Source organism: Xyrauchen texanus, chromosome 20, assembly GCF_025860055.1.
Source record: "Xyrauchen texanus isolate HMW12.3.18 chromosome 20, RBS_HiC_50CHRs, whole genome shotgun sequence".
Taxonomy (NCBI): domain Eukaryota; kingdom Metazoa; phylum Chordata; class Actinopteri; order Cypriniformes; family Catostomidae; genus Xyrauchen; species Xyrauchen texanus.
The window spans coordinates 33309823-33337750 of NC_068295.1; the positions used below are offsets into that span (position 1 = coordinate 33309823).

The following is a 27928-nucleotide window of genomic DNA, read 5'->3' on the forward strand; positions in this document are numbered from 1 at the left end:
GCAGTGCTGACCTGAGAATGTGTGGTGCATTATGAAGCACACCATATGGCAACGAAGATTATACAACTGAATAATGGAAGAATGTGGGAAGATTCCACTTTCTAAACATCAGTATTCAGTGCCCAAATGCTTAATAGGTGTTATTAGAAGAAATCATGATGTGTCACAGTGGTGAACACTCAACTGTCCCAACTCTTTTGGAGCGTGTTGCAATCATCTGATTTGAAATTAAAACTATGAAATTCACAAGGCAAAACATAATATATGTGTAGTTGTAGTGCTTTCATTATAGCAAAGGGGGAATAGCATTTACAAATCACTCCTTTTTGTTTTTATTAGCATTTTTCGGAATTGGGGTTGTAGAATATTAAATTAAACATGTGTGCCCATATAGGTATGAGCAACTTATTTAATTCCATGTCAGAAATGAAGAAAACCCTGATCAGATTCTCACACTTTGCATTTAGGTTAGGAAAATTGGTGGTATAAGTATAATAGGGATAAACCCATAAGAATGATTAGTCATAGTCACCCATAGTCATCATTTACTCAACATTTCTTTCTTCTATGGAACACACAAAGAAGATGTTAAGCAGAATGACATCTTTGGTATGGAAAAAAGCAATGAAAGTGAATAGTGACTGAGGCTAATATTCTGCCTAACATCACCCTTTCTTTGAGAAAGAAAGTCATAAAACATTGGAATAACATTTGGGTGAACTATCCACGTGCACTGCCGTTATTTACCAGAGGGTGGCATTAATGATTGTGATCATGAACTTGAGTGTCAGATTTTAGATTTTATAACACATTTTATACATCTCACATTTTTTATACATTTAAGTGCATTTCACTGTAAATGTGTGGTGGGGAATAATCACAATCAAGCCATTATTGGTTATTCAACCATGTTGTTCTGTTTGTGTTCCAACTACTTGAACTCTGCCATCACCTGTATCAAGTGTTCGGTTATGTACTTAAAACCTTAAGATACTTACTGCTGAGAGTAATACATATATTTGCTGTCATTTTGCCAACTCTCAATAACCATATATAATATATCTCAATATACATGAATTTATAAGTTTGCTTAATTGATTGTTCAGCCACAGCATAAATATTCTATAAACTAAATGTTAATTCTCATACATTGAAGTGTGCCTCCTTGTATTATGAATGAATATTCCTGGTTTAATCGACAGTGCCTCACTGTAACCTCGATTTTTGCTTATTTGAAAGAAAAGTAGGGACGAGTTGAAATTATTTTTTGATTGGTTGAGCCTAACTTGTATTGAACCTGGAATATTTCTTTAATGTCCTTTGACAAATGTGTCTTGACTTCAAATGAATTGGTCATTTTTGTTCAGGGTTAGTTGCTGGCCCCTAGACTAAGATATATGTGAGATCTCTTTAATTTCACATTATTTCTCCACACTATAATTAAACACATGTAAACCAATTGAAGCATCAGTCATTTAGAAATATAAAATTGTATTTATTAAAAATAACTTTGAATAACAAAGCAATATGAATATTCAATTATTCTGTCCATTTGGTACGCTACAATACAAAAGATATATATACAGATCTTATATCTTCTGTCCCTAACAAGACAGACAAAAAGTTTTGCTTTACATCAGCTCTCATTCATTTTCTGAGCACTTGTTGATTAAGAGAACACAGAACAGTGACTACTGTATAAAACAATATGTCAAGCGTACATAAAATGTGCCTGGCCAGATCAATATCATGTTACAAACATTAATTATCTTTAAGTAGAAACCAATGTTTTATGTTTCACTTGAAAGATTGCAAGTGGTTTGTAACATAATTTAATGTATAGACCTTATCCAGACTAAACATCAGACTTTTAGTACCTCACTCGATCAACTGGCAACAAAGACAGCACTACAATAATGCACTACACTCTGATAAAGGCCTCTTTGCTCACTTTCTGAGCTTAACTTATTGCTTTTCATGATGGTTCTTTTTACCGTGGATAAGCTGGCAACCCATATGCGAGCAGTCGAGTGCATTGCATCCACCCTCTAGATATTTATCCTAGCATAAAGCATTAAACAAGAGTTGAGTAAAACCATTTAGCCAGCTTGGTTTGGTTATATCACTGCACACTGCCCTGTATTTTATACTGTTTAATTGATACAGTGTTTATATCTTTGGACTGATATTTTGCAGGCACTTGTAGAATCATTTGTAAATTCATAGTTAAAGATAATATTTCAGGTTCCTGCACTGGCATTACTAAACATTAAGGGAGGAGAAAGGTCACAGACATTATATAACATCAGACAGGCGAGCAGAGTACAGAATGGTCATACAGTAAGTCATGTATGTGTTACCATAAGCCTCATCATTAGAGCGACATATGACTGTAGAGATGTAGGAATTCAGACATGGGAGTGCCCTGCAAAAGACTCTTCCACTTATCCATACAAATGTTCCATACATCATAGATTCTACACACATATTTGTTACATCTGTGTATACACATAAGGCAGTTTTTATAATAGTGGTACAAAGAGTTACAAATTATTTTCCAAGGAGTATCTGTATCATAGTTAAAGTATGTATGTTCAACTTTTGTTAGAGTTTATTGCAAATATTGTACAAAATGTTCAACATCTGGTAATTTACATTAGACTATACATTATTATTAGAATACACCATAATTCCCTTTGTCTGAGATCACATTCTGAAAATACTTTTTTGTTGTAGTGTTCTAACTAGTGCTTTATACAATGATAAATGACATGTATAGAAATGTCATACAAGCAAGCTCCATCATGAGGTCAACTTAACATTTCCATCAACATATAAACATCTCTTAAAGTATTATGTACAAACAATAAAAACTTTATGCCATCATTACTCATCCAGTCCCGTTCATTTTCTCAGCTTTTTCTCCTAATGCATTTTTATTCCCAATCCGGACTCCAAAAACCCTGACTTTGTCCTTCACTTTATGGAAAAAACTGCTCAGATGGCCATCTGCTCAATGTCTGATGAGAAAACAAAAGCTGAGAGTTAACATGTTGCCTGTTCACTGTGTGGATGATATCAGATGTACTGGAACAACACTGGGAAAGATATAGCTCTACTGTCCAAACAGTGCTAAAACAACAAATGACCTGGAACAGACAATATTGGGGGCCAAGCACTGGTTGTATTGTTCTGTTTTTAATTTTATTTAAGTTCTGACTTTTCTTCATCTGCCATAGGAGTCTATGGCAGCCAATAGAATGGTATGGTAAAAAGTTGTGAAATTTGGCACACTGATAGGTGCAGATCTGATTAGTCTTGTAAACAACTTTGAGACCTCCCAGACCAACCCTTTACCAACCACCTAGAACAGCTCAAAAGTGACTTTTTCTTCTACTTATAATGTTTGAACGTCTAGAAACAAACCTCTTTTCGGTATTGGTACTATACATCTTGTACAATCTTTAACAGAGTTGGCACAAAATGACCTACAGACCTTTATGAAATGGATTTTCGAATGTTAGGGGCATTTTTCAAAGTAGCGGTGCAGTGAAGTTGATTGTACCAACACCAAAAAATAAATGACTGTATCTCAGCACTGCTGTGGCCCACATAAAATTGAGGTTAAATCTGGTCATAACATTTAAAATAAATGGCAAAATAATATTTCTGCAATCCTTTAATTCTTTGGATCATCCTTGATGCAGTGTACATTTTGGCCCCATAATTCCCTGGGAATTCAACTATGACCTTGATGTTGTTGGTGTTATGCTTTACCAATCAGATATCAGGCATTTATTTAAATGTAACACTTTTTACCTACAGTACATTAATGACAGTGACATCATATTTCACTGGCAATTGGCTTACCTGGTTAATACTACTGTGGCCAAAGATAGTCCAGTTTGTGATGGCCCAGAGCGATCATGGAGTTACGGTTTATCCTGGGCCTCTCTGCTGACATCACATCCGGTCTGGAAAGAGAACAAATCACATTTTAGCGGTCCATCCTAAAGACCTCATGAAATCAAAATGGGAGTTTTGTGGCTTCAAGTCCATGTGTGCTAGCTTTAAAGCCATCTATATGCTAGTGTACACCTAAAAGTTGACAAATAAAGTTGTGTTAATGTAGCAAATCATGGTTCATTGCTGTGATGTCACTAAAGCCTATTGACATTTAAAAAAAAAAAAAGAAGACATGCCCTTCTATATGTCCTGCCACAACACAGGAATGAAAACTGCGCTCGTCAAGATATTTCATGGGGTCTTTTACAGAATTTTACTAGAATTTGGTGTATTTGTGCTGGAATTAGGGTGTGGATTTCAAGCATACTTTAAATATCATGATAAATGTTGGGACACTGCTGTGTTTAAATATCATGATAAATGTTGGGACACTGCTGTGTTTAAATATCATGATAAATGTTACGTAACCTTTTCTAGATAGCACCAGTGTTTATTTTCTTTAAAGTAATGGAGTAATGTCTGACCTAATTTTCAAATGGCATTGCACATACTCAACACCCTGATTATGATATTAGAAAACAGAGACACAGAGCACAACATTTACACTCAGCTTATGAACTACAGGTCTATACGGATATATCCCTCAGAATACATCTGTTCTTGGAAGGAAAGCACGTTCAGCATAGCTCCCATATGTCAACTAATGATTGAAATACATAGGGAATTCTCTCACTCCCACAAACATACCTCTGACCTGACACTGCATCTATGTAAATATTCATCTGAGTCTGTGCCAACCTGTGTGTGCAGGATGACAGCTCACGTGTAGAATAGGGTGAGGGGCAAGGAAACCTGTGTTACTCCCACTAGATTCCTTGACATTTAAACCCTTAAAATGATAGTTGACAAAAACTTTTTGGATTATCATGTACTCAAACTCATGTTGTTCAAAATCTACATGACTTTCTTCCTTTCATGGGACCTGAAAAGAGACATTTAGAAGAATCTCTGTTGTGCTCTTTTCCTTACAATAAAAGTGAATGGTGAATTAGGGATGGACACTATTGAGCACATACAGTTACTACATATTACTTGTGCACTACATTCTAACTCCTCTTTGTGTGAGGAACAGATCATATAGCATCAGAAGACTTGAAATATAGTGCATGAGTTATATGTACCAAAATATAGTGAATTATTGTCATTTTTGGAGCTCAACAACGTTTGGCACCATTGACTTTTATTGTATGGAAAAGAGCACCACAGAGATTCTGCAATCCCTTTGTGTTCCACAGAAGAGAGAAGGTCATATGGGTTTAAAACATCATGAGGGTGAGTAAATGATGACAGAATTTTCATTTATTTGTAAACTATTCCTTACATTTAAACATAAAAGTAACATAACACTAATGATTTATGTAACCACTTAAAAGTACGGAAAACAGATCAGATGTGTCAATATAGTCACATTAGATGTTTCACAAAAACATCTAGAATAGAATAGACTAGAATAGAAGAACAGGGAGCCCTGCAACAGATGTCATGGCCCATGCAGTGCCCCCCTTTGAACATTAAGTCAGTCTGGGATTACATGAAGAGACAGAAGCAATTGAGACAGCCTAAATAGGTAGAAGAACTGTTGCGAATTATCCAGGATTCTTGGAGCAACCTTAAAAAACTGTGCAAGTGTACCTAGAGAATGGGTGCTGTTTTAAGGCATTGGGTGACCAAATATTGATTTAAATGTTAATTGATAAATAAAAATGTTTCATTCCCACTATACAACATTTTTTACAACTGCCTAAAACTTTTTGCACATTACTATTATGTATAAAAAAAAAAGTTTTATTTACATAATATATATATATATATATATACACACTAATATGAATTAGATCTAATACCTAATCAGTGTTATGCTCTCTACTCATTCATACAATGTGGTGCTAGTCACGGACTACCACATGAGTCCAGTGCCAAGATATTCAAGAGGAGGCAGTGTACGGAGAAGATTAGGAAGCAAGCAGTTTACAGATTCAGTGCGCACAGAGTCTTATCTTACATCACATGGAAACATAGTAAGTCATAACATCAAAAGACCGGCCCATTAGTTCTACTTGTGTTTGTGACATAGTTTCCCAGAAGCTGCTGTTATGGCCCCATGGGAACAAGCGAACAGAGAAGAGTGCTTTAGCTTAAATTAATTTAAGTTAAATTCATTTCAAATTACTTTTTAATATGAAAATGAATCATCCATAAAATATGTGGATTGAACTTTAGAAATAATAAATATCTGTTTATTTAGAAAGCAACATTCATGCAGCCTTAAGGGGAAGATCAAATCTGGCTTTTATTTGGGGTGCTAATGAACTGAAACTTCTAAAATATTATGAAAACACATCTTGATGGATTAAGTACCGGTAGAGCTGTGGACAGGATCTCTTCAGGGAGCCAGATGATAGTCCCAGTCTGCTCTGGTTCCTCAATTTGGTCATCTTTACCAGTTCTTTCACCCTTCCCCAAGTATAGTTCTCACTTAACTGCAGACAAGCCTAGGTATATGATGGTAAGCATGATGTGAAAGCATTTCATAACACCAGTGGACCTTAGTCAAGGTAGACGGAATATTTAAATTGACGCAAATGAAATCACAGATGCAAGGGAAAGAAATACAGTCCATTCTAAACGCTGAAATCTCATAAATGTTCTTGAACATTTTAAAACATGACATGTGAGAGGAAGATATTCAGTGAATAATTAATTTAATCTCTGTCTGTTTCTCAGACAAACCTTTTGTATGAATTCAGAATTGTTTTAGTAGTGCACACATCATGCAGGCTACTTTTATGTTTTTTATTTCTTTCTCCTTTTAGAGATTGTGTTCTATGATAAAAAATAATGCAATACATGTACAGGTTTGGTACCTCATGTAAAATATTGTAAATTGGGCTGTCAATTGATTAAAATGTTTAATCAAATTAATTACATGATATGCTGATTAATTAATCATAATTAATAACAAAAATATTTGCTCAGAAAGCCCCTTTAAATAACAATAATAATTTGATCATTATAAATATAATATATATTATAAATACAATAATTTAGATAATGTATCACATTATTGTGAAATACGTTAAAATAATTGATAATACAATAAAAATGTAGATTTAGAATAGTGCTGTCAGTCGCGATTTTTAATAGCGATTAATCACATAATTTTTTGTAGTCAATCAGGATTAATTGCAGATTTTGAAAGTGCTGGAATTTGACACTATATATTGCCATTTATAAAAAAAAAAAATGTGACAATAAAATGCTTTATTCTTTCTTTTCCTCCCCAATTTGGAATGCCCAATTCCCAATGCACTCTAAGTCCTCGTTGTGGCGTAGTGACTCGCCTCAATCTGGGTGGTGGAGGATGAATCTCAGTTGCCTCCACGTCTGACTGGAGTCACTCAGCACGCACTGGATTCGAACTCGCGAACTCCTGGGGTGGTAGTTAGCGTCTTTACTCGCTGAGCTACCCAGGCCCCAAATAATATGCTTTATTAACATTTTCCAAACAAAGCCTTCCACAAGAAATGCACTAAAATAGCACAAATTCAAGTAACATTAAATGTATCCCAAAGTTAAACTGGAAGTTTGACTAATTGAAAGGAATTTCACCAAAGGTTGCATATTCATTGCAATGGGCATTAAATCTCTTAAACTCTCATCCTCCACAATATTAATCTGCTGGTAGACTGTGACTATCTGCTTTGTTACAGCAATCATGAAGCTGCATTCATGATTCAAGTCAGAGCATCAACGCCAGCACCATGAAAAGTGCTTCCAGACAAAAATGTCTCATTCTGTGTTTTGGTGATAGTTAAGTCTTGACTTGCTTCTGTAGTAATTAAAATGCACCTTACAAGTCCCATCTGGGCTTGTTCTGTACATGAAATAGCACTAAGCGCTCCTTTCTCCATAATTTTATCACTGACAGGGAAATGCTGTCAGAGATTCTTTAATTTACTTAGATAACAACGGCTCCACGGCTCTATCATAGTAAAGTATTACTACAGTACCACCCACAGAATGTCAATGGAACCGTCATGTTATGCTATTTTATGCTAAGCTTGTAGTCTCATTTTGGTAGAAGGGCTGTCTCACTGTGGTGTGTGTGTCAGTGTAATGCTTCAGGTGGACACATTTAAAAGGTTCCGCCCTTCACACAAGTGTTTATGACATATTATTTGTAAATTTGTTAATCGCGATTAAGAAAAATTAACATGTTAAACTTTTTTTTAATTAATTACATTTGTTAATACGGTAATTCTGACAGCTCTAATTTAGAAGGAAATATATTGTTTATTTCCATATTTTTAAATATAAGCCTATCAATGCCCTATAGTCCACAGTGATCCATCTGGCAACTGAATGTGTCAATCTTGTGCTGTCGCTAGTGTCAAGCATGCCTGACTTTGGTTTGTTCTCTGTACCGCTGTGAGTTGCCTATACAGCTGGAGATTCGATTACTGCCCCCTGCTGATAACAGGTGGTTTTTCAAAGTTAAATTGCTCCGATAGTGGGAATATTTTCTTTGTTACATTCCAGGGACATGATTAATTGTATACATTTTTGGAAACCATTATTTTTATTTTTGGGTAAACTATTTTCCATAAACCATGTTTTCCACTGGATATTTTTTAAAGGTGCACTCAGTAACTTTTGTCTTGCACCATCTTGGATATACACTGACATCTAGCGGTTTGGATGCAGCATCATTTCAAATCAATAGTTTTCAGTTTCCGATGCCATTGTAAAAATTAGTTATTCACAGTCTGTCATGATTATTTTAATCCATGAGTAAAAGTGTCCAATAACAGTATGGTAACTGAGATTAAGCGAGTAGTATGCAGCTGATCATGTGATTCCAACATGGCAGCCCCCATGTGCGGACCCTCATCATGTAGAATAAAACAGCTTTTATAAGGTTAATGATATGACTAGTCCTCATCTCATGTGAGTGTGTTTCAAAATTACAACTCATGTCTATAGGAGTTCAATTTTTTTAATGAGGAAAAAATTGCACCTTTAAGATACATTTACAATGTTTCGCTGGCTGAACAATCAACACAAAGTAAACAACAGTACAACATATTGAGCAGACTATACCTCTTTCCCTCACAGCCTTATTTTAAGGTCTACGTACCCAACAATTCCTATTTGTTCTTGAAAAAATATTAACTGTATGAGGAAACGGATGTGTAAGATAGTGAGGCTTGACCAAACAATAGCTATAATTCCATCTCCCCTGATAGTTGAATGATGTGTGACTGTCAGAGTGAGTCAGAGTGTTCAAGGGTGTTAATGTTGGACTGACTCACTCGTCTGTGAGGAGCAGAGAGGACCTCAGCGCTGTCACTCAGGTACTTGGCATCTCCTTCTGTGTAGCTCCTCCTGTTCAGACCTCGCCTCCAAAGAGGAAGAGCTGATTGGCAGCCCACCTCACCATCTGTCCAAAAAAAAGTTGCAATCACGAACACATGCTGACATTTATACAACATTTTATTCTGGTTCTCTAATGAGATTGGACAAGTGATGTTCCAATAGTGCTGATGTTCTGCATAACAGCACTGGGACGTTCTGCTTTTTATATCGCTCTGCTTTCTTGTGTTTGCGACATTCCAGACTACAATATTTGAGCGGTGCAGAGTAAACGTGGAGTTTTTGAGGTTAGATCATCTGTTTCCTCTCGCTCTTTGGAACGGGGTTTCTCTCAGCAGTGTGTACTAGTGGACAAAGCTATTATGACATTTTGATTTGAATCTGTGATCCCGGGACTTCAACCTAAACTCCAGATGCACTGAAGTACATTAACTCTGGTTTCCTGCCAACCAAGAATTCCAGAATCCATGAGATATGTTTCTCCTCTCTGGGTGGAATACCAGAAATTCCACCTATCGCTCAAGTATTAATTTCCCATTTCCCCACAGACTAATGTTTTGTCACCCGCCCACCTGACGAAACATGAGATAGAGGCAAAACAAACAAGGATAAATATTATTTTGGTGCTGCGTGGACAGCAAGGGTGTTCACATGACACGCTCATGAGGTTAATGTGAGGTCTCACAGCAATTTGTCATCTCCTTGGGGTAAAATGTGAGCAACGCTAGAATTATTTGACTCATTCATTAACTTGATTTAGGTTTAGAGACATAATCTTTTACTTATAGTCTCCCTATTGAGTTGTTCACTGGTCCCGCAGATACTGTCCAACATCTGCAAGTTATAGCCATTAAACGAATATTCCAGGTTCAATACAAGTTAAGCTCAATCAGCAGCGTTTGTGGCATAATATTGATCACCACAAAAGTTCATTTAGACTCCCCCCTTCTTTTATTTAAAAAAAAAAAAAAAAGCTAAAATCTGGGTTACAGTGAGGCACTTACAATGGAAGTGAATGGGGCAAATTTTGGGGATGGTTTAAAGGCAAAAATGTGAAGCTTACATTAATTATTTTGTTAAAACTCTAAGGTGTTATAAATCATTATTTTTAGAGCTGTATTAGGGTTTGTTGGCATCACATCATCATGGCAACGAAGTTGTAAAATTGGATATAACTTTATATAGAAAAGGTTTGTAAGCGATTTTATCACACTAAAATCAAGTTAACATGCATATTGTTTATGTCTTGTGGCTATACTTTTGATTGGCCCCATTCACTTTCATTGTAAGTGCCTCATTGGAGCCCAGATTTGAGCTTTTGTTAAAGAAAAGGAGGGATGAATGGAAATAATTTTTGTGATAATCAATATTATGCCACATACGCTGTTGATTGAGCTTAACTTGTATTGAACCCGGATTATTCCTTTAATATAAAAACAGCTGGATCTATCTCTCTGTCTGTCTGCCTGTCTTTCTGTCTCTCTGCCTGTCTGTCTGACTTTAAAGCCCATATATCCTTAAAATTTTACTTTAAGGTTTCAGTTTGTCTTGACAAGCATTCCTTTTCTAGTTTAAATATGTTATTATATACTGTAATTCCATTCCGATATCAAATGACTATTAGACATAGATAAGCCTGATAAAAGCCTTTTTTTAAATGGGAGCTCCAGGCAGTGTAAACACAGTTTATTTTACTGTACACTCCAGGTGTGTTTGCACACTAACCTGTTATGGCTGCACTGAGGGGGATTCGTGTGACCTCAGGGATCGTGGTGAGGTCGGACAGCGTGCCGCTTGATACCGTCATGCTGTAGTGGTCACTGCGAAAGTGTCTCCTCAGTTCCTTGAAGGCCAGACTGGCTGCTCCACAGCTACAGTGCTGCAGGAAAAAGTCCTGAAACAGAGACAGAATTGAGATGAGATTTGAGAAATTGTCTCATAAAATGGGGGGAATGTGATTTACTTACCTAGTCACTATAAATCATTCCCTCTCTTGATATCTATTTTATGAATTAATGCATATATACATTGTAAGAATACACAGGGGTATTAAAGGCTTTATGTTTATATAGGTGTGAAGTGCCCAAAAATAAAAGTGAAATGTGGCCACTTTGGGATAGAAGCACTCTTAAAAGAGTATACTTTATGAAATCTAAGTTATTTAATTTGTTAAGTTAATCTAACTTGTTGATGTTCATGCCAATGGGTCAAGGAAGCCATCAAACATGCACTGACTGAAAAAAGGAAAGCAACCATTTTTTTAAGAGTTATAGATATTTATTTCACAGTCCATCTCAATGATTTGTAACACTTTACAATAAGATTCCATTTGTTAACATTAGTTAATGCATTAGGTCTTATGAACTACCAATGAACAAAAAATGTTACAGTATTGTTAGTAATTAAAAACACAATTGTTTATTGTTAGTTCATTTTACTATATAATGCATTAACAAATCTTAGCATAAACAAGTTTTGATTTCAAACTGTTATAACTATATGTCTAAATTAACATTAACCAAGAATAATAAATTATTTAAAAGTATAAGTATTGTTCATTGATTGTTAGTTCATGTCATGTTAACAAATGGAACCTTATTGAAAAGTGTTACCCAAATATTTTGAGTAGCCCTGCAACTTCACAAATGTCAGATTATTTATGTGAATAAGAAATCTATACAATTAGTGTTCATTCCAAATCCCACTTTAGTTGATCTTATTGGACTTATATGACAGAAAAGATTCAAAGAGGTGTCAGTTATGTTATCAACTATGTTATCCACTTTGTCCCATGTGTTTCTACAAAAATTCAAAAGAGAAAGATAGTTTGGTCAATCTGATTTGAGTTCATATTGAGATCTATGATTGCTGATTGCAGACTTTGATATTTTGACAAATCTGAGACATTGCGGAGATCTCCTATGAAACTCTAGAGGAGACGCACCTTTTTCTGCCCAAAAAAAAACACAATATGTGAAGCAGGAGACTTACGCAAAATGTTTCATTTGCTCTACATTTAATTTCATTTTTCATTAAAGGAATATTCCGGTTTCAATACAAGTTAAACCCAATCGACAGCATTTGTGGCATAATGTTGATTACCACAAAAATTATTTTTACGACCTTTATATTTGTAAAAAAATAAATAAATAAATAAAATCTTTTAAAAAGGCAGTAATGGGAAGTTTATAATTTTATAAAAGCACTTACATGAATTCTTCTGTTTAAACTTGGGTATTATTTAAGATGTAAAGTTGTCCTATAAAAATGTATAGGATTTACGTCATTATATCATCATGGCTCAGAATTTCAAAAATTGGATATTGCTTGAAAAGGTTAGTATGCTATACTTTTTAAACAGCTAGCATTTTAGTGTTTACAGATTGGCCCCATTCACTTCCATTGTAAATACCTCACTGGAACCCAGATTTTTTGCTTTTTTGAAAGAAAAAGAGGGGCGAGTCAAAAATAACATTTTGTGGTTATCATTATTATGCCACCAATTCTGTTGATAGAGCTTAACTTAAAGTGAATCCGGAATATTCCTTTAACATTAATGAGATATCATTTATAAAAACAAATTTCGATAGGGAACACTTCTCTCCAAACAGTCAAAATCATGAAGCCAAATTAAAGTGGCCATGACTTGCTTTTCCAATAGGAAAAGTCTATATCTATGTCACTATTTTAGGCATTTTACTTGTGTATTTCACATAATCACTTGGAACACCTCAACATCTCACTCTGAAATCTGCTAGAGTCGTTTCCACCAATTATTCCTTTTGTTGCTCATATTTGCCTGCCAACCAAATGTACGCTGTAAATATCACATAGTTTTCAGGGTAGTGCTTCTTACAAACGCTTGAGAGCCTTGCATTTGCTTTTTAAATATTTGTAGGGAACAAACTGTGAAAGATAAGACCTAGTTTCATATACAAGGAACATTTAGCCACTGAAATTTATGGTGCAAAGTGTCTTACAGTCGGAATGCCAGTAAGAGTGATAAGGTGTTTCCTTAATATGTTTATCCAATGGTTTGTCATGAGATTATCCTCTTGGTTGCATTACATTTGTATTTGCATGGTAAACACTGGTTGATTGATGAGGTGATGATGCCATGGTTTATGCCTTTTTCTGAGGGTTTGATAAATTGTTGTTGCCCTGAAAGCAAGGAGATTATTCTTCAGCTTTACTACCTTCCATTGATTTGACCATGGTGTCACTGATTCCTCAGCAGGTATGTGTGGACCTTTAAGATTTCTAATTTGAAAAGGAAAGGGGAATTTTTGAATGGAAAGGGGAATAAGAATGGGCTCTGTCCCTAAACATAATGAACTGCCCTGCTGTCTACTGCCTACATAGTCAATATCCCAATTGAAACGAAATCTCATAAATTACATGAAATGCTCTACATAGTTCATCATACAAATAGCACTCCTCATGCAATGTGCACAAGAGACTTGACTCTTGACAATTAGTTTTAGCTTGGCATTAGAATGTTGCTAAGCTAATATCGTGACACTTTAGAGAGGTTATTTTTAGTCTGTCATACATAAGAGATGCATGAATAGCTATATAGAGGACTGTGGATTACAGATGAAAGAGGAACATGGACTACAGATGAAAGCATTCCCATTAAATGTCCCATAAATCAAAACAGCAAATGTTTAAACCTGCTGCACTGTGATGGAGGTTATCTGTTCACCTGATTGGTCATGGCTGATAACATCTAAAGAGATCAAGGTGTAGGACTAACAAGAGAGACATTGGTAGTAATTGCATATTGTGTGAGCCCTGAATGCTTTTTATGAGGGTTTAAGGGCAGGAGGGTAAAAAAGTCTGGGAGGACACTGGCAGACAGCTTGGTCCATTATAGTGGAGACTGGGGCATGTTTAAGCGGAGTTCCCCTGCCTTTTGATGTGTGTAACAGCATGTTGCTGCCTGTTGCCTTTTCTCCAAAGACACTAACAAAGTCTCTGACAGAATCTATGGGAGTCCAAGCTGTGTGGTCCACAGACTGTACATGTGAGTCTTTTTTCTCTTTGTTCAAAAACAGTCAAATTGACAGCAAGGTCTGGAAGGAAATTGTATTGTAATTTAACAATCACACTAATTTATTACAAAAAGCAGTACAAAATTATTCCAAACAACAATATGCCGCGTCCAAGTGCTCTGAAGGCATAGCCTTGTGTAGAGTTAGCATGTTTTTTACATTAAAAGTTTGCTAATATTTGGTATCTGAATAGATGCTATTCTGCTCATTTCATTTCATTCAGTTCAGTTCATTTCATTTTCATTTATTGTTTATTTTTACAGGGACAATGCACAATTAAAAGTAATTGCACCAGAATTAGCTAATAGCTAGTTTACATCTGCTGTCCCTGGGCAGGTAAACAAATAAAATAACATACATTACATATACCCCACATAAACCATCACAATACATAAATGTACAGAATATAAAATTTAAAACCAGAATATAAAACAGATAATGTACAACACAGTCATTAGTGGTTGCAGATCTGTTGTGATAGTAGCCAGTACTTAAGCTTATTTTTAAAAATTAAGAAGCTATTGAGGCTTTGAATGTTTGTAGGTAGGGAATTCCACAACCCCACTTCATGGGGTTTCATCCCCATTACAATTGTACAGAGTGGTTATCTGAGTTACTGTAGCCTTTCTGTCAGTTTGAATCAGTCTGGCCATTCTCCGTTGACCTCTCTCATCAACAAGACATTTCCATCCACAGAACTGCCGCTCACTGGATGTTTTTTGTTTTTGCACCATTTTGAGTAAATTCTAGAGACTGTTGTGAAAATTCCAGGAGATTAGCAGTTATAGAAATACTCAAACCAGGCCGTCTGGCACCAGCAATCATGCCACGGTCCAAATTATTAAGATCCATTTTTTCTCCCATGCTGATGGTTGATGTGAACATTAACTGAAGCTCCTGACCGTATCTGCATGATTGTATGCACTGCACTGCTACCACATGATTGGCTAATTAGATAATCGCATAAATAAGTAGGTGTACGTGTGCACCTAATAAAGTGCTCAGTGAGTGTATACACTGATCAGCCACTACATTAAAACCACCTGCTTAATATTGTGTAGGTCCCCCTCATGCCATCAAATCTGCAACAACCCGCATCTCAGAATAGCATGCTGAGATTATATTTTTCTCACCACAATTGTACAGAGTGGGTATCTGAGTTACTGTAGACTTTGTCAGTTTGAACCAGTTTAGCCATTCTCTGTTGAGCTCTCTCATCAACAAGGGTTTCCATCCACAGAACTTCCACTCACTGGATGTTTTTTAGTTTATGGCACGAATCTGAGTAAATTCTAGATACTGTTGTGTGTGAAAATCCCAGGAGATCAGCTGTTACAGAAATACTCAAACCAGCCCATCTGGCACCAACAATCATCCATGAGGTTATCTCATCAGACAATCATGTGGCAGCAGTGCATAAAATCAGGCAGATACAGGTCAGGAGCTTCAGATAATTTTCACATCAACCATCAGAATGGGGAAAAATAAAATAATTAGTGATTTGGACTGTGGCATGATTGGTGGTATTTCCGTCCTAGAAATACCAACAATAGCATGGCTAGAACCACACTTTATGTAAGAATACATACAAGTACTCATAAGATTACACTGAAAGACTGGGGTTATTTGAGTCATTTGTTCGCAAATCGGACTGGTATGTTTGTTTTTGCGTGCAACCAGTGAGGACAATGTAATCTGAATATTTATAGTGAATAGCGTTGTCTCTTGCACATATGTTGTCTTTGTAAAAAAAAAATATAGATTTTTATGTTAGACTGCAAGCTCACAACTCAGCTCAAACATAATTTCCTTTGCAGAGGTGCTGTATATTTAGCAGGAAACAGTGTTAGAGTATTTTAGTATGGAGCTCTGTCCACATGTTGAAGAATCAAGAACAAACCGAGCATCATTTTTATCTTTTTTTAACATGGATCTGGTTCTGGACTGATGCAAAACATTTACTTGAAACACACACTTGGTTTTCGTAAAATAACTTATGTTCTTGTGGGGTTTTTTTTATGTTTTCCCTTTCTCTAGCCTCTATTTCTCTCTGGCTTTCTTTGATGACTTTGAAGTGCAAGCCCCCACTGAGCTCACTCATTGTGACGTGTAAGTCTTTTCCGGCCCCGAAGCCCAAACTGACAGAGCCAGTTTAGAGCTGACTCTCTGAAAAACCATGAACAAAACTGTTCTCATTCAGAGGCATTGAGTCAAGAGGTCAGGAAGACAGCTACACAATATACTGTCACAGGCCTTTAGTCAGTAAGAGGAGGCCGGGGTGAAGGATGGGAAAGTAGAGGGTCCATTAAATGCATTTGAATTTCACTTATATACTGTATACACACTCACTGAATGCTAGGTACACATGTACACCTACTAATTCATGTGATTACCTAATCAGCCAATCATGTGGCAGCAGTGCAATGCATAAAATATTGCATTTATGGGTCAGGAGCTTCAGTTAATTTTCACATCAACAATCAGAATGGGGGAAAATGTGATCTCAGTGATTTTGACTGTGGCATGATTGATGGTGCCAAACAGAGTATTTCTGTAACTGCTGATCTCCTGGGATTTTCACACACAACAGTCTAGAATTTACTCAGAATGGTGCCAAAAACAAAAAACATCCAGTGAGTGGAAGTTCTGTGGATGGAAATGCCTTTTTGATGAGACAGGTCAACAGAAAATTGCCAGACTGGTTTGAGCTGACAGAAAGGCTACAGTAACTCAGATAACCACTCTGTACAACTGTAGTGAACAGAATAGTATCTCAGAATGCAAAACACGTCGAACCTTGAGGCAGACGGCCTACAACAGCAGAAGACCACGAGGACCATAGTGTTCCTAATAAAGTGCTCAATGAGTGTATGCATTTAATATGAAGTTGTTCTGTTGCACTTCTATCCTCTCAGTCATGAAATAGATAAAGGGACATTAAGTCCTGCCACAACTTTGAAAGTATACAGTGATTTTTAGTAATATATAGCAGAGCTTCAATGGATGCCACACCCACAACCAACTAAGAAGACAAGGCTTTGGAATATTTGCTTATATTATTAAATAAATGTGTCATGAATAATTCTGGGCCATTTTCAATAAGATTTGCTCTTTGATAAAATGTATGTTTTATCCAATTTCTATAGCTTGCCCCTAACCTGATGCCAACATTCTTACTTGACAAGCTCAATTTCTGGGCTCAACATTTTGGAGTTATGTACTAATTCAACAGAGGTATATGAATCTCAAGTGGAAAACAATGGCTGATGTGTTAGAAAAACTTGTTACTTTACAAAATATTGTAAAAAGTGTGGATGTTTTTTTCCTTGGCTTCAGGACGATAACATTCAAGGTCAGGTGTTCTTGAAAACAAAAACGCAGCACTGAGGTCAGATTTTTATGGATTACACATTGTGTACTCTGTTGAATGTGAGCAATTTACCCTAATTCCTCTATATTTTGTCATATTGTATTAAATAACTGCATTATTATGTAGCGATATTATATATATATATATATATATATATATATATATATATATATATATATATATATATATATATATATATTAGCTTGTCTGCTTTTTAAACATGTCTTTTATCAAGCAAAAAATATTTTATGCCTGAAAGAGCTTCTCCAAATGACCTGTCAAAGACACAGGAAAATACTTTTGTCCTCTGTAATTTTAACATGACACAAATAAAAACAAATGAAAACCATGTGAGGTGACACCAGGTCCTTTGAAATGTGTACCCCATCTGTGTATGGGTCAAAGAGGAATGAACCCAGCTGCCCTATTTATATAATATGCTTTTATCCATTGCGACTAACTACCCGAAAACCCCCCAAAACAGCTGGGTTTTCACTGAAACAGAATAGGTCAACAATCCTTTGCCCAAGGCATCCAAATGGGGTTTAACCCACAACAAAAATCAAAGTTACAAGACCTGTCATCTCTCTGGCCCAGATCTACAGCAATGCTCTTAGATTTTTACCTATATTATTCAGATAGAGGAAGCTAGATCAATGCTTTTTTGATGGGGGTTCAAGCATGTTATTCAGGTAAGACTGAGAAAAAAGGTTCTTCATTGGCTTGTAGGAGAACCATTTTTTGTTGTATAGGATTCTTAAGTTCTAAGTTTAAATTATTTTTAAAACAATAACAATATTATAATAAAATAAAAAATATTGATGTTTCATTATAGGTTCTACAGATCATTGCGTCAGTTTTTTTGGTTCTTTAAAGCATCAGTAAAAGCTTTTCAAAAGAACTAGAGAATAAAATGCTCTTTGTGGAACTTCAATTCTCCTATGATATCAGGCTGTAAAACGCTTTTTGATTTTATTAGAATCTTTCTTTTTAAGACTGCATAAAGATACATTTTCTGTGGTGTAGTTAAGGTAGTTGGTTGATCATACAGTACCTCTTTAGTCTTGATCACTCTGTCTTCCTTCTGTCGGCCACAGATCTGTTTCTGTAGTCGGAGGTTGTGTTCTTGTAACTGCCCAATCTTCTCTATGAGCTGGCAGATGTGCTCCAGGTAGCCCAGTCCAGAGCCCAGTGGATTAGACTGTTTGGCATGGCTCACCTTGTTGTCAAGACACAGCAGAGACAAAATCATAATGGGCACAGTAAACCATAGTATCTTAGTAAATGAAGAATAGTACTGCATGCCTGGTTTTTGAACTGTCCAGAACATGAGTCGATAATAGAGCATGCACTGATGTTCTCAGCAACTGTTAGACTATCTTTGTTATCTGATTTTATCTGATGATTCTCCTGTAGCTCACCTAGCAGAACATGGTGCAAGGTCATGGGTTTCATTCCTAGGAAACCAGTTAGGGCTGAACTAGTATTATGATTACAGCTCATCGTAAAAAGAACAACTGATGAATACAGCATTCCATTCTACCCTTGTGGTGTTAAAGAGTTCTTTTAACAAGTGTTTTTTTAAGCGGTTGAGTATACTAACCAAACTCAGACATGCCCGTTGAGTACTTAAATGGTAATTGTGACTCAAACGCACTTAAATTAGTCTATATCATCTTATTAACATGTAACAGTAATGACAACCAATATTACATTTGAACGGTCCAATCCCCAGATTCTTGCTTTATGTTTCACCACTGTTCACAGTGGAACATGGAAATTAATGCTGAAGAAACATCACCTGACTCTCGTAAAGAACAAAAGTGGAAAAACACGGTTGGTAATTTGGAACTATTTTGGACAGGAGTGGACTGGGAAGAGAAATCGGCCTGGGATTTTACATTGAAACTGGCTGTCCTTGTCTGCATATCACTGCCGCTTTCGGCATATCGCGGCGCAGTTTTGTGGCCCGTTCTGCATAACGCGGTTGGTTCATTTCAGCTTAGTGCCGGTTCTCCCAATGGCCAGTCTGCCACTGATCGGCCCAAATTTTTTTTCCTTAACTTTCCATCGCAACCAGCAGTGGAATGGCTCTTCAATAGTGGGATTTCCTCTTACATCAAACTCTGGGATTCCCCCAATGTACTTCAGCACATCACAGGAACGTGAAGGACAGTCGATATTTTACATCGGTGTGTATAAACATAGTGTTTGTGCTTTTCCCACTGTAGGCTACTCCCAGAAATGTTGAATTCTTTCCACTGTGTTGACTTGTTGTTGGGATCCTTCCTATGATGTTTGTTCATGCACTCCTCAAAAACCTGTAAGAATGCCGATTATGTGTTTACATGGCCAGATAAGCCATGTTCTCCAGGAGAAACCTAGGTGTGTTAAACAGCTTTCTCTTAATCCCTTAAAAGGTGTAAAGAAATCGGCATTATCGTGCACATGATGTTTCAGAAAGTCGCTTTCTGCAAAAACCCTGGAATATACCGTTTTCTTAAGTGCATGTAAACGTAGTCAATATAGATGGTCAATACACTGCAAAGAAGCTGTATAAATAAAATAGCGGAAAGGCCCTTTCGCACCAAATGCGATGCGAAAAAGCGAGAGAAATTGCAGACAACTGGCCTATTCACAACAAAACTGACATAAATACTCACTGTTAACACAATATTGACCACAAAAACAATATTATCTTAGAAACATTTGGAACCCAAGTAAGAATTTACTTGTATCCATTCATTTTTGCAAAAAAGCATAAGAGCCATCACTACAGGGGAAACAAATACTGATAATAGCTTGAATGAAGCGTAAATTTACATTTACATTTATTCATTTGGCGGATGCTGTTATCCAAAGCAACTTACAAAGTGAGGAATAATTCATCATAAGTGATTTATCTTAAGGAGACATCAGTATGAAAAATGCTGCATTACTAAGTTTCACTAGCATCAGAATAGTAGTGTCCAAGACAGATTAGAGTGCAACAAGAATATATATATATATGTATATATAATATACATATATAATATATATAATATATATATATATATCTATCATGAGTGCACGGTTAAGTGCTCATGGAAAATACGTATTTTTAGCAATTTTTTGAAGACAGAGTGTGAGTCTGCTTGGGAATTGGGAATATCATTCTATACAAGTCTGGTAAAGTGCTTTGGTGCCTCTTTGTGTTGGTACAACAAGGTGCCGCTCATTAGCCGACTGCAGGCTTCTGGTGGGAACGTAGCTTTCATTCAGAGCTCTCAATCATTATGTTACAGTAATCCAGTCAAGTTATGTCAAGTGACTGAACAAGAAGTTGTGTGGCATGTTCAGAAATCACTTTGAAAAAGGAGCGTCTGCAAAATGCATAAAAAGCTAAATGTAATAATAGAGAACAAAAGTGAGGTCTTTAAATGCTGTAAACATATTCACGTTGGGCAATAGGACTGTACTCCTGGGGAAGGACACTCCACCCCTCTCTGAACAATAGGTAGGCCGTAAATAAGGGGATAACAAAAGATGTTTAAGTTCACCATGGGGGTTAAACAACTTTTGTTTTACAAGTAATCAAACCCTACTGCATTCAACTGTTTGAAAGCCAATGGCTCATTTTAAGTGCTAATGAATACACAGTAAAGCAAAGGTTCCTACAGTAACTGATAAAGATCATTCCACAAGCATGACTGTATGCGTTCAGGTGGACCATAAGAACAAAGATGTTGACTCAAACCAATGATGCAAATCACCAGTGTCCAAGATGAGCTCCACCCATTATTTAACACTAGAGCGAACACAGAGGAATTCCAAATGGGATTTTTACAGCTTCAATCAAATGAGATGTTTAAACACATTTATAATGATTGCAAAATACAGTTTGCCCACCAGTTCACTGCTCCTTCTTTAAACAATCTCACAGATTCCAGGAGATCTGATATCTTCTAGAGTTAAACATCATTCACATTTTTTCCACCAAAACAGTTACATAATTTTCTCTGTACCAGGCATTCAAGTCATATGCTACAGAAAAACATACTTTTTTATCTTGCAAATGTACAGCTCAAATAAATGAGTCTAAATATATATTTTGCTCTTGAAACTGCAGCGACGTAGTTTAGAGTTGTGAATTATTGATTTGAAAAACACTACAACAAATAATTTAGCCTATTTTTAATTATGTATTTCAATTTTATAACAAAATTAGATCAAACTGAATTGGGTAATGTTTAACCAAATTAAATGAAAAAACATTTTATATATATTTTGTTCTTTTATTTTGTTAAAGATTAATCAATTTAATTTTGTTATGAAATTCAAATGCATAAATCTTAACGTAATTTTTTAGTGAAGGGTGCTATGTCTTGTTTATTTTATATTATTTTATTTTATTTAATTTTTCTATCTTTACAGCTGCAGATGCTCGCGTTTTTCCAAATTCAAAGGAAGTTTTGAACAAATATTTATAGAATCACTAACATTCCAAAAAGTGTCCCAACAAAAGCAGGATGTGAGTTCAGGTCTTGGGCTTTTCCTCTCAAAAAGCTTTTCCGTGCCACTTACATCCAATCTAGTCCCAAAGCCCAGCATTAATGGAAACACGGGAGCTAAACAATAGAGGACCTGCCAGAAAGCTGAAATACTAAAAGCTGACATCACTCACTTCCTTTGACGGAATGTGAGATCCTCAGCAGATCAAGCTTTTACTCCCTTGACAATGAACTTTTCTCATGCTTCTCTTGTACACTAAAATACCATTATTGCTTTAAAGGGCTCCTGTCATCATTTTATTAATATTTTATTTTCCCCTCAGGTCCACTTATATTGTTAGCAAAGTTTTGATTGTTCCAAAAGCCTTCATAATTTATTTTTTATTACCGTTTTCCACCCTCTCTAATCCTTACACTAAAACTGGCCGGTTTTTGCTGTTAAATATCGTTTTTAACTATCCCATCATGTAATAACAGCCTCTTTGCAAAGCCTTGATTTATTAAACAATTTACTTATAATATGACCCCTGTAATAATAATTATAATAATAATGATACTAATAAATATTTGACTGAAAAAAAAATATGTTATTCCTCTACTTCTGCCAATAGTAACTGTAGGAAACACGCTGTAGTTCATATGTGTAAGCTGGATTGCTTCTTTAATGATCCTGTCAAGGGAATTTTTGGAAAAAGACTCTTTCAGTCTCTGACTTTGCTCAGAGTGTGAATGAACTACAGACAGGGTTTTCTCTCGGTTAGACTCATATATATATATACCATTATATATGGAATTGCTAGCCAAACAGGTGGCACATGACAAGTGTTCCTAAGAGGATATCAATGAAAGGCGACGCACCACATGCCGCATACACAAGACAACAAGCACTCAGTGATACTGCGTGTGAGGCAGCTGCAAGAAAATAACCAGGGCTTTCTGAAAACAGAAACATGACAGATTGAATCGGCTTCCCTGTGCACTGGATCCCCAGTGACTCAGGAGAAGGGAAGACCAAAAGTTTTTGGAAAGCTCCACTCCCTTCCTCCCCACTTTCGTCTTCTTTCCTTCTCAATGTAAAGTATCTATGTTTCTCACATACATTTTTGCACAGACACAGAAACAACGGAGGCTGGATTTTCTTATACTAAAAGATTCTCAAACAAATTAAGATAATTTTCTATAGGGCTGTTAAAATGTAAGGGTTAGTTTAACCAGAAATGAATATGTCATAGTGACTCTTTAAAGCTTTATAAAGCACCTAAAAGTGTCATAAAGTAGTTAATTCCAAGTCTTCTGAAGCCATACGATCACTTTGTTTGATGACAAGACTGCAATTTAAGTCATTATTCACTTTCAAATCAAATAAAATCACTGATCAACTCATATAAACAGCACACAAATCTACTTTAGCAAAATATCAATAACATCAAACCTTGTGTCATGATGTCATGGTAACAAGATGCATAAGAACCAATGAGGGTTGATGTTATTGACGTGTCACCGTATTTGATTTCAGCTCTGTTTATGTGAATTGATAAATGACTTGATTCGATTTGAAAGTGAATAACAACTTTTTTTCTGTTCATCATACAAAGTGATCAACATGGATTAAAAATGGCAGTAAGTCTCAATAATTCACTGCAACTACAATACTATGAGAATGTGCAAAATGATTGACAAGTCGAAACGTCATTGTCTGCGGTTCACAGACACATTTTTGTTTGCCGTTTACAGAATCTAGAGAGGTCACAGAAACAGTTGAAATATCTTACAACACTTATTTCAGTAATATCTCTCAGGGAGTAGGAACATTTTTTGCATACCTATCCATGAAAAAATCATTTACAGCACCTTTAAGAAGACTATAAATATGAAGCAAAAGTCGCATGGACTACTTCTATGACACTTTGGGTGGTTTGTTAAGCTTTAAAATTAGGCACTATTGTATAGAAATCAGCATCGCAACATTCTTTGAAACATCTCCTTTTGTGTTCCACAGTATAAATAAAGGGAACATCATATGGGTAAATAATGACAACATTTTTATTTTTGGGTGAAATATTCCTTTAAATATGGCATTCTGGTTAAATAATTGATTGTGCATCATGTGGATAGTGTAGTGCTCTATCTGCTTTGATGATTTGTTTTTTTAACCACACAATGAAGATCAAAATAAACTGGGAAATACAATTGTGCAAATGCCTTTGGGTTGGATTGCAGGAACAATATTTTTGTAATTGCATAAGCTTGGTATTACCAAATATGAGGAAAGACATTATAAACCCATCGAGGCAAGTCTAAGAAAATCACTTTTTTATTTGAAATATTTGAGTAAGTCTGTTTTAAAGCAATGCTTTCCTATTCATGACACCACTGGACAGGAATGAGGAACCAGATGTGGTGTGAATTTAAAGATATGGGAGGATTTCTTTTTTTTTCTGGGCATACTATAGCTCTGTCCGGGATATTTAAAACAATGGATAGGATAGTTTGATTGGATTAAATGCATTTAGATATAGAATCTGATTAGATGAGTAGCCTGTTGTGTTATGGGGCTTTTCCACTGCACGGTACAACTCTACTCAACTAGACTCTGCTCGCTTTTTTGGGGTTTTCCACAGTGGATAGTATCTGGTACTTTTTTAGTACCACCTCGGTCGAGGTTCCAAGCGAGCTGAGCCGATACTAAATGTGACGTCAAAATCCTGCAGATCACTGATTGGTCAGAGAGAATCGTCACTACCAGCGTCACTGGATTTCCGACACGTGACATCAACCCACTAGTTTTAAAGTTAGCAACAGCGATAACAGTAGCCTATCATTTGTTCACGCGACTTTCGAATTGTGAAAAAATAAATGTCTGTGTGCAAAACCACGCTGTGGTCAATAAATGAAGTGCAGACGTTCCTCTCGTTAGCGAAGAACAAAACCAAAAAGTCTCTCAGGAAATGTCTCAGCTGTTGGCCCACACGGCTACCACCGGACCTACCAACAATGTAGGAAAAAGTAAAAAATAAATAAAAGTGACTACAGCACCATCAAGGAAAAGTGGAAGTTGTTCAACCAAATTGGACGCTATCTAAACCGGCGAGCAATGGAATGGACTCAGCCAGGATGGAGGATGGTACATTTTATTACGTTAACTCTATTCTCTTTATTACTTTACTTTATTTAGTTGACCAGCTACTGGAAGCTTGCTTCTAAAACAACCAGGCCAATTTAACTGTTCCACTTGTGTAAAATCACCATGCAACAACTGCTTTATGCAGCACAATGAGCTAGTAGCTAACAGCTAGCGGTTGTGTTATTGTTTTGGTCAGTTTGTGTCATGTTTAAGATGATGTCATGGCAGTAGAGCCGGCGCAACTATGACGATCAGTCTATAATCCCAACCAGGTTGAGTGGCACTAAACTGCAGTGGATATGCAAGCTCAGAAAAGTAAAGCAAGTAGAATTGATGCGAGTTGAACCGTAATGTGCAGTGGAAAAGTGCTATTTTATGATTTAAAGGGATAATCTACTAAAAAATGAAACTTATCTCTTTTCATTTTTATTCAATAGGGCTATGTGATGTAGGAATATTCAATACATCACATAGCCCTACATGCCATCATTGAAAAACTATAGAACACATAAATCTTCAGGAGTTAATGCTGACAAAAGTTTAAAAACACTCCTATTATTCCAAGTTCACCCTGACTATTTTTCCTGAAGGTTAATTTACAGTTCATTAACAGTTTACATCCTGAACTCATAGGTGTTACAGTGAAGTCCTGAGGGAGATACATTGAGCTTGTTTTCTTCTTGAATTTAACACTATATTTTTATTGATCATACTGACGATTACAGAACTGAGAACTAATATTATTGGGTGATGTTATATCTTACAAAACAATCTTTGTGTATTTAGCCAAAGGCTTGCTGCGAGACCAATAATATATGTTGATATCCCATGTTTTTCTGTTTATCCTAAAGCGATGAAAAATCCTTTAAGTTTCATGACCTCTTACATCACATTTCAGGGTGTCAGCCAAAAGTTTGAGGTTAGATGTGGCGTACACAGCACTGCTTTCCATGCCTCATCCATCATTAGATTAAAGCCTCACACTAGCATGCTGGAAATGTTCGCATTGTGACTGTGTTTATATGCTACAGCCAAGGAATTCAACTCCTCAGCTGTGACCGTCCTGGGGTGGGTGAGGGGGGCAGGTTGGGCTATAGCAATTATGCTGTCTTTATTCCACCCCGACACCATATTTCACTCTGCTCCATGCATCTGTCAACTCAGATTTAAAAAATGCTTTTTATGTCCCATAGAACCCCATGAAGAGACACTAACATATGCAGGCATCCAGCTGAACACATGCATTTGATTAACACTCAATCCTTTAGAGTAAAATACATCTCTTTCACCTTTTTTATAATGAGCAATTCAATCTAAAAATATTGCAATTAAACCTGTCACATGCTTACATGGAAAACATTTTTAAAAACAGTGCAGATGGACACAAAAACTTGTTTAGTGTGAACGATCCCTTAAGCAGGATAGATCCATAAAATGAAAGCTAATGGAGACTAGGAGCTGCCAAGCCCCAAAAATGCAAAAAAAAAAAAAAAAGCATCATAAAAGCAGTCCATATGGCTTGTGCTCTATAAGTTTTATGAAGTCGATACAATATTAATATGACAGCTTTTTGTCAGAAACAGACCAAAAGTTGAGTGGTGGTGGCATAGTGGTCTAAAGCACTATACTGTTAATAAGAAGGTTGTCGGTTCGACCCCCACAGCCACCACCATTGTATCCTTGAGCAAGGCACTTAACTCCAGGTTGCTCCGGGGGGATTGTCCCTGTAATAAGTGCACTGTAAGTCGCTTTGGATAAAAGCGTCTGCCAAATGCATAAATGTAAAAGTTATTCACTTAAATTTTTTCCCTGCATTACTGATTTCAAATCTCATTGCACATATGCACATATTCAAATCTGGTGCTCTGTTATCGGTTTACAATAGATACATTAGAACACGTTATTTGTCATAATAGGCATCAAGCCTAGTGTAGCAATTTTTTATGTGCCATATTGGAAAATATGCATACATGAAATCTGAGAGCTGTGGTGGAGAAAATTATCAGTGAATAATGACTTACATTTCCTGACAAGTCAGTTCCACACACAAACATATTATGTCTTCAAAATATTTACAATATAGCACATTAATTATTACTATTTTATGGTACTTTTTATAATTTTTTTTAACTTAGCCCCTGGTTCGTGGTCACCATTCATTCTTATTGTATGGAAAAGAGGGACATAACATCTCCTTTGTCTTTCCCAAAGGAAGTCACACTAATTTGGAACAACATGTCAATGTGTAAACAATTACAGAATCATCCTTTTTGAGTGAACACATTTTTTACTATGTTTAAATCCTTTCTGCAGAATTTCGCAGAAAATATGAAAAATAAAAAGCCAATCTGGGCCTGCTCATCAATCACTTTATCACGATTGGCTTACAGCTGCTGTACATTTAAATCTTCACTGTAGCTTTATGTCCTTCCTACCCCATACATTGGAAAAAAATCAGATTAGAAATGAGGGGGAGAGAGAGGCCCTTTGA

General features: G+C 36.1%; 1 protein-coding gene across 1 annotated transcript in view; it reads right to left on the bottom strand.

The window, feature by feature from the left end:
* Window positions 1-1495: 1495 nt before the first annotated feature.
* The window catches only part of si:ch211-250c4.3 (uncharacterized protein LOC100535981 homolog), a 38817-nt gene continuing 12384 nt past the window's right edge, over window positions 1496-27928 (bottom strand). Inside the window, exons 3-8 of the mRNA XM_052150406.1 lie at window positions 18878-19042; window positions 11125-11293; window positions 9339-9466; window positions 6385-6518; window positions 3871-3974; window positions 1496-3020 (exon numbers count right to left, since the gene is read on the bottom strand). Of these exons, the coding sequence (XP_052006366.1) occupies window positions 3881-3974; window positions 6385-6518; window positions 9339-9466; window positions 11125-11293; window positions 18878-19042 (690 nt within the window). The 3' untranslated portion in view covers window positions 1496-3020; window positions 3871-3880. The remainder of the gene's footprint in view (window positions 3021-3870; window positions 3975-6384; window positions 6519-9338; window positions 9467-11124; window positions 11294-18877; window positions 19043-27928) is intronic.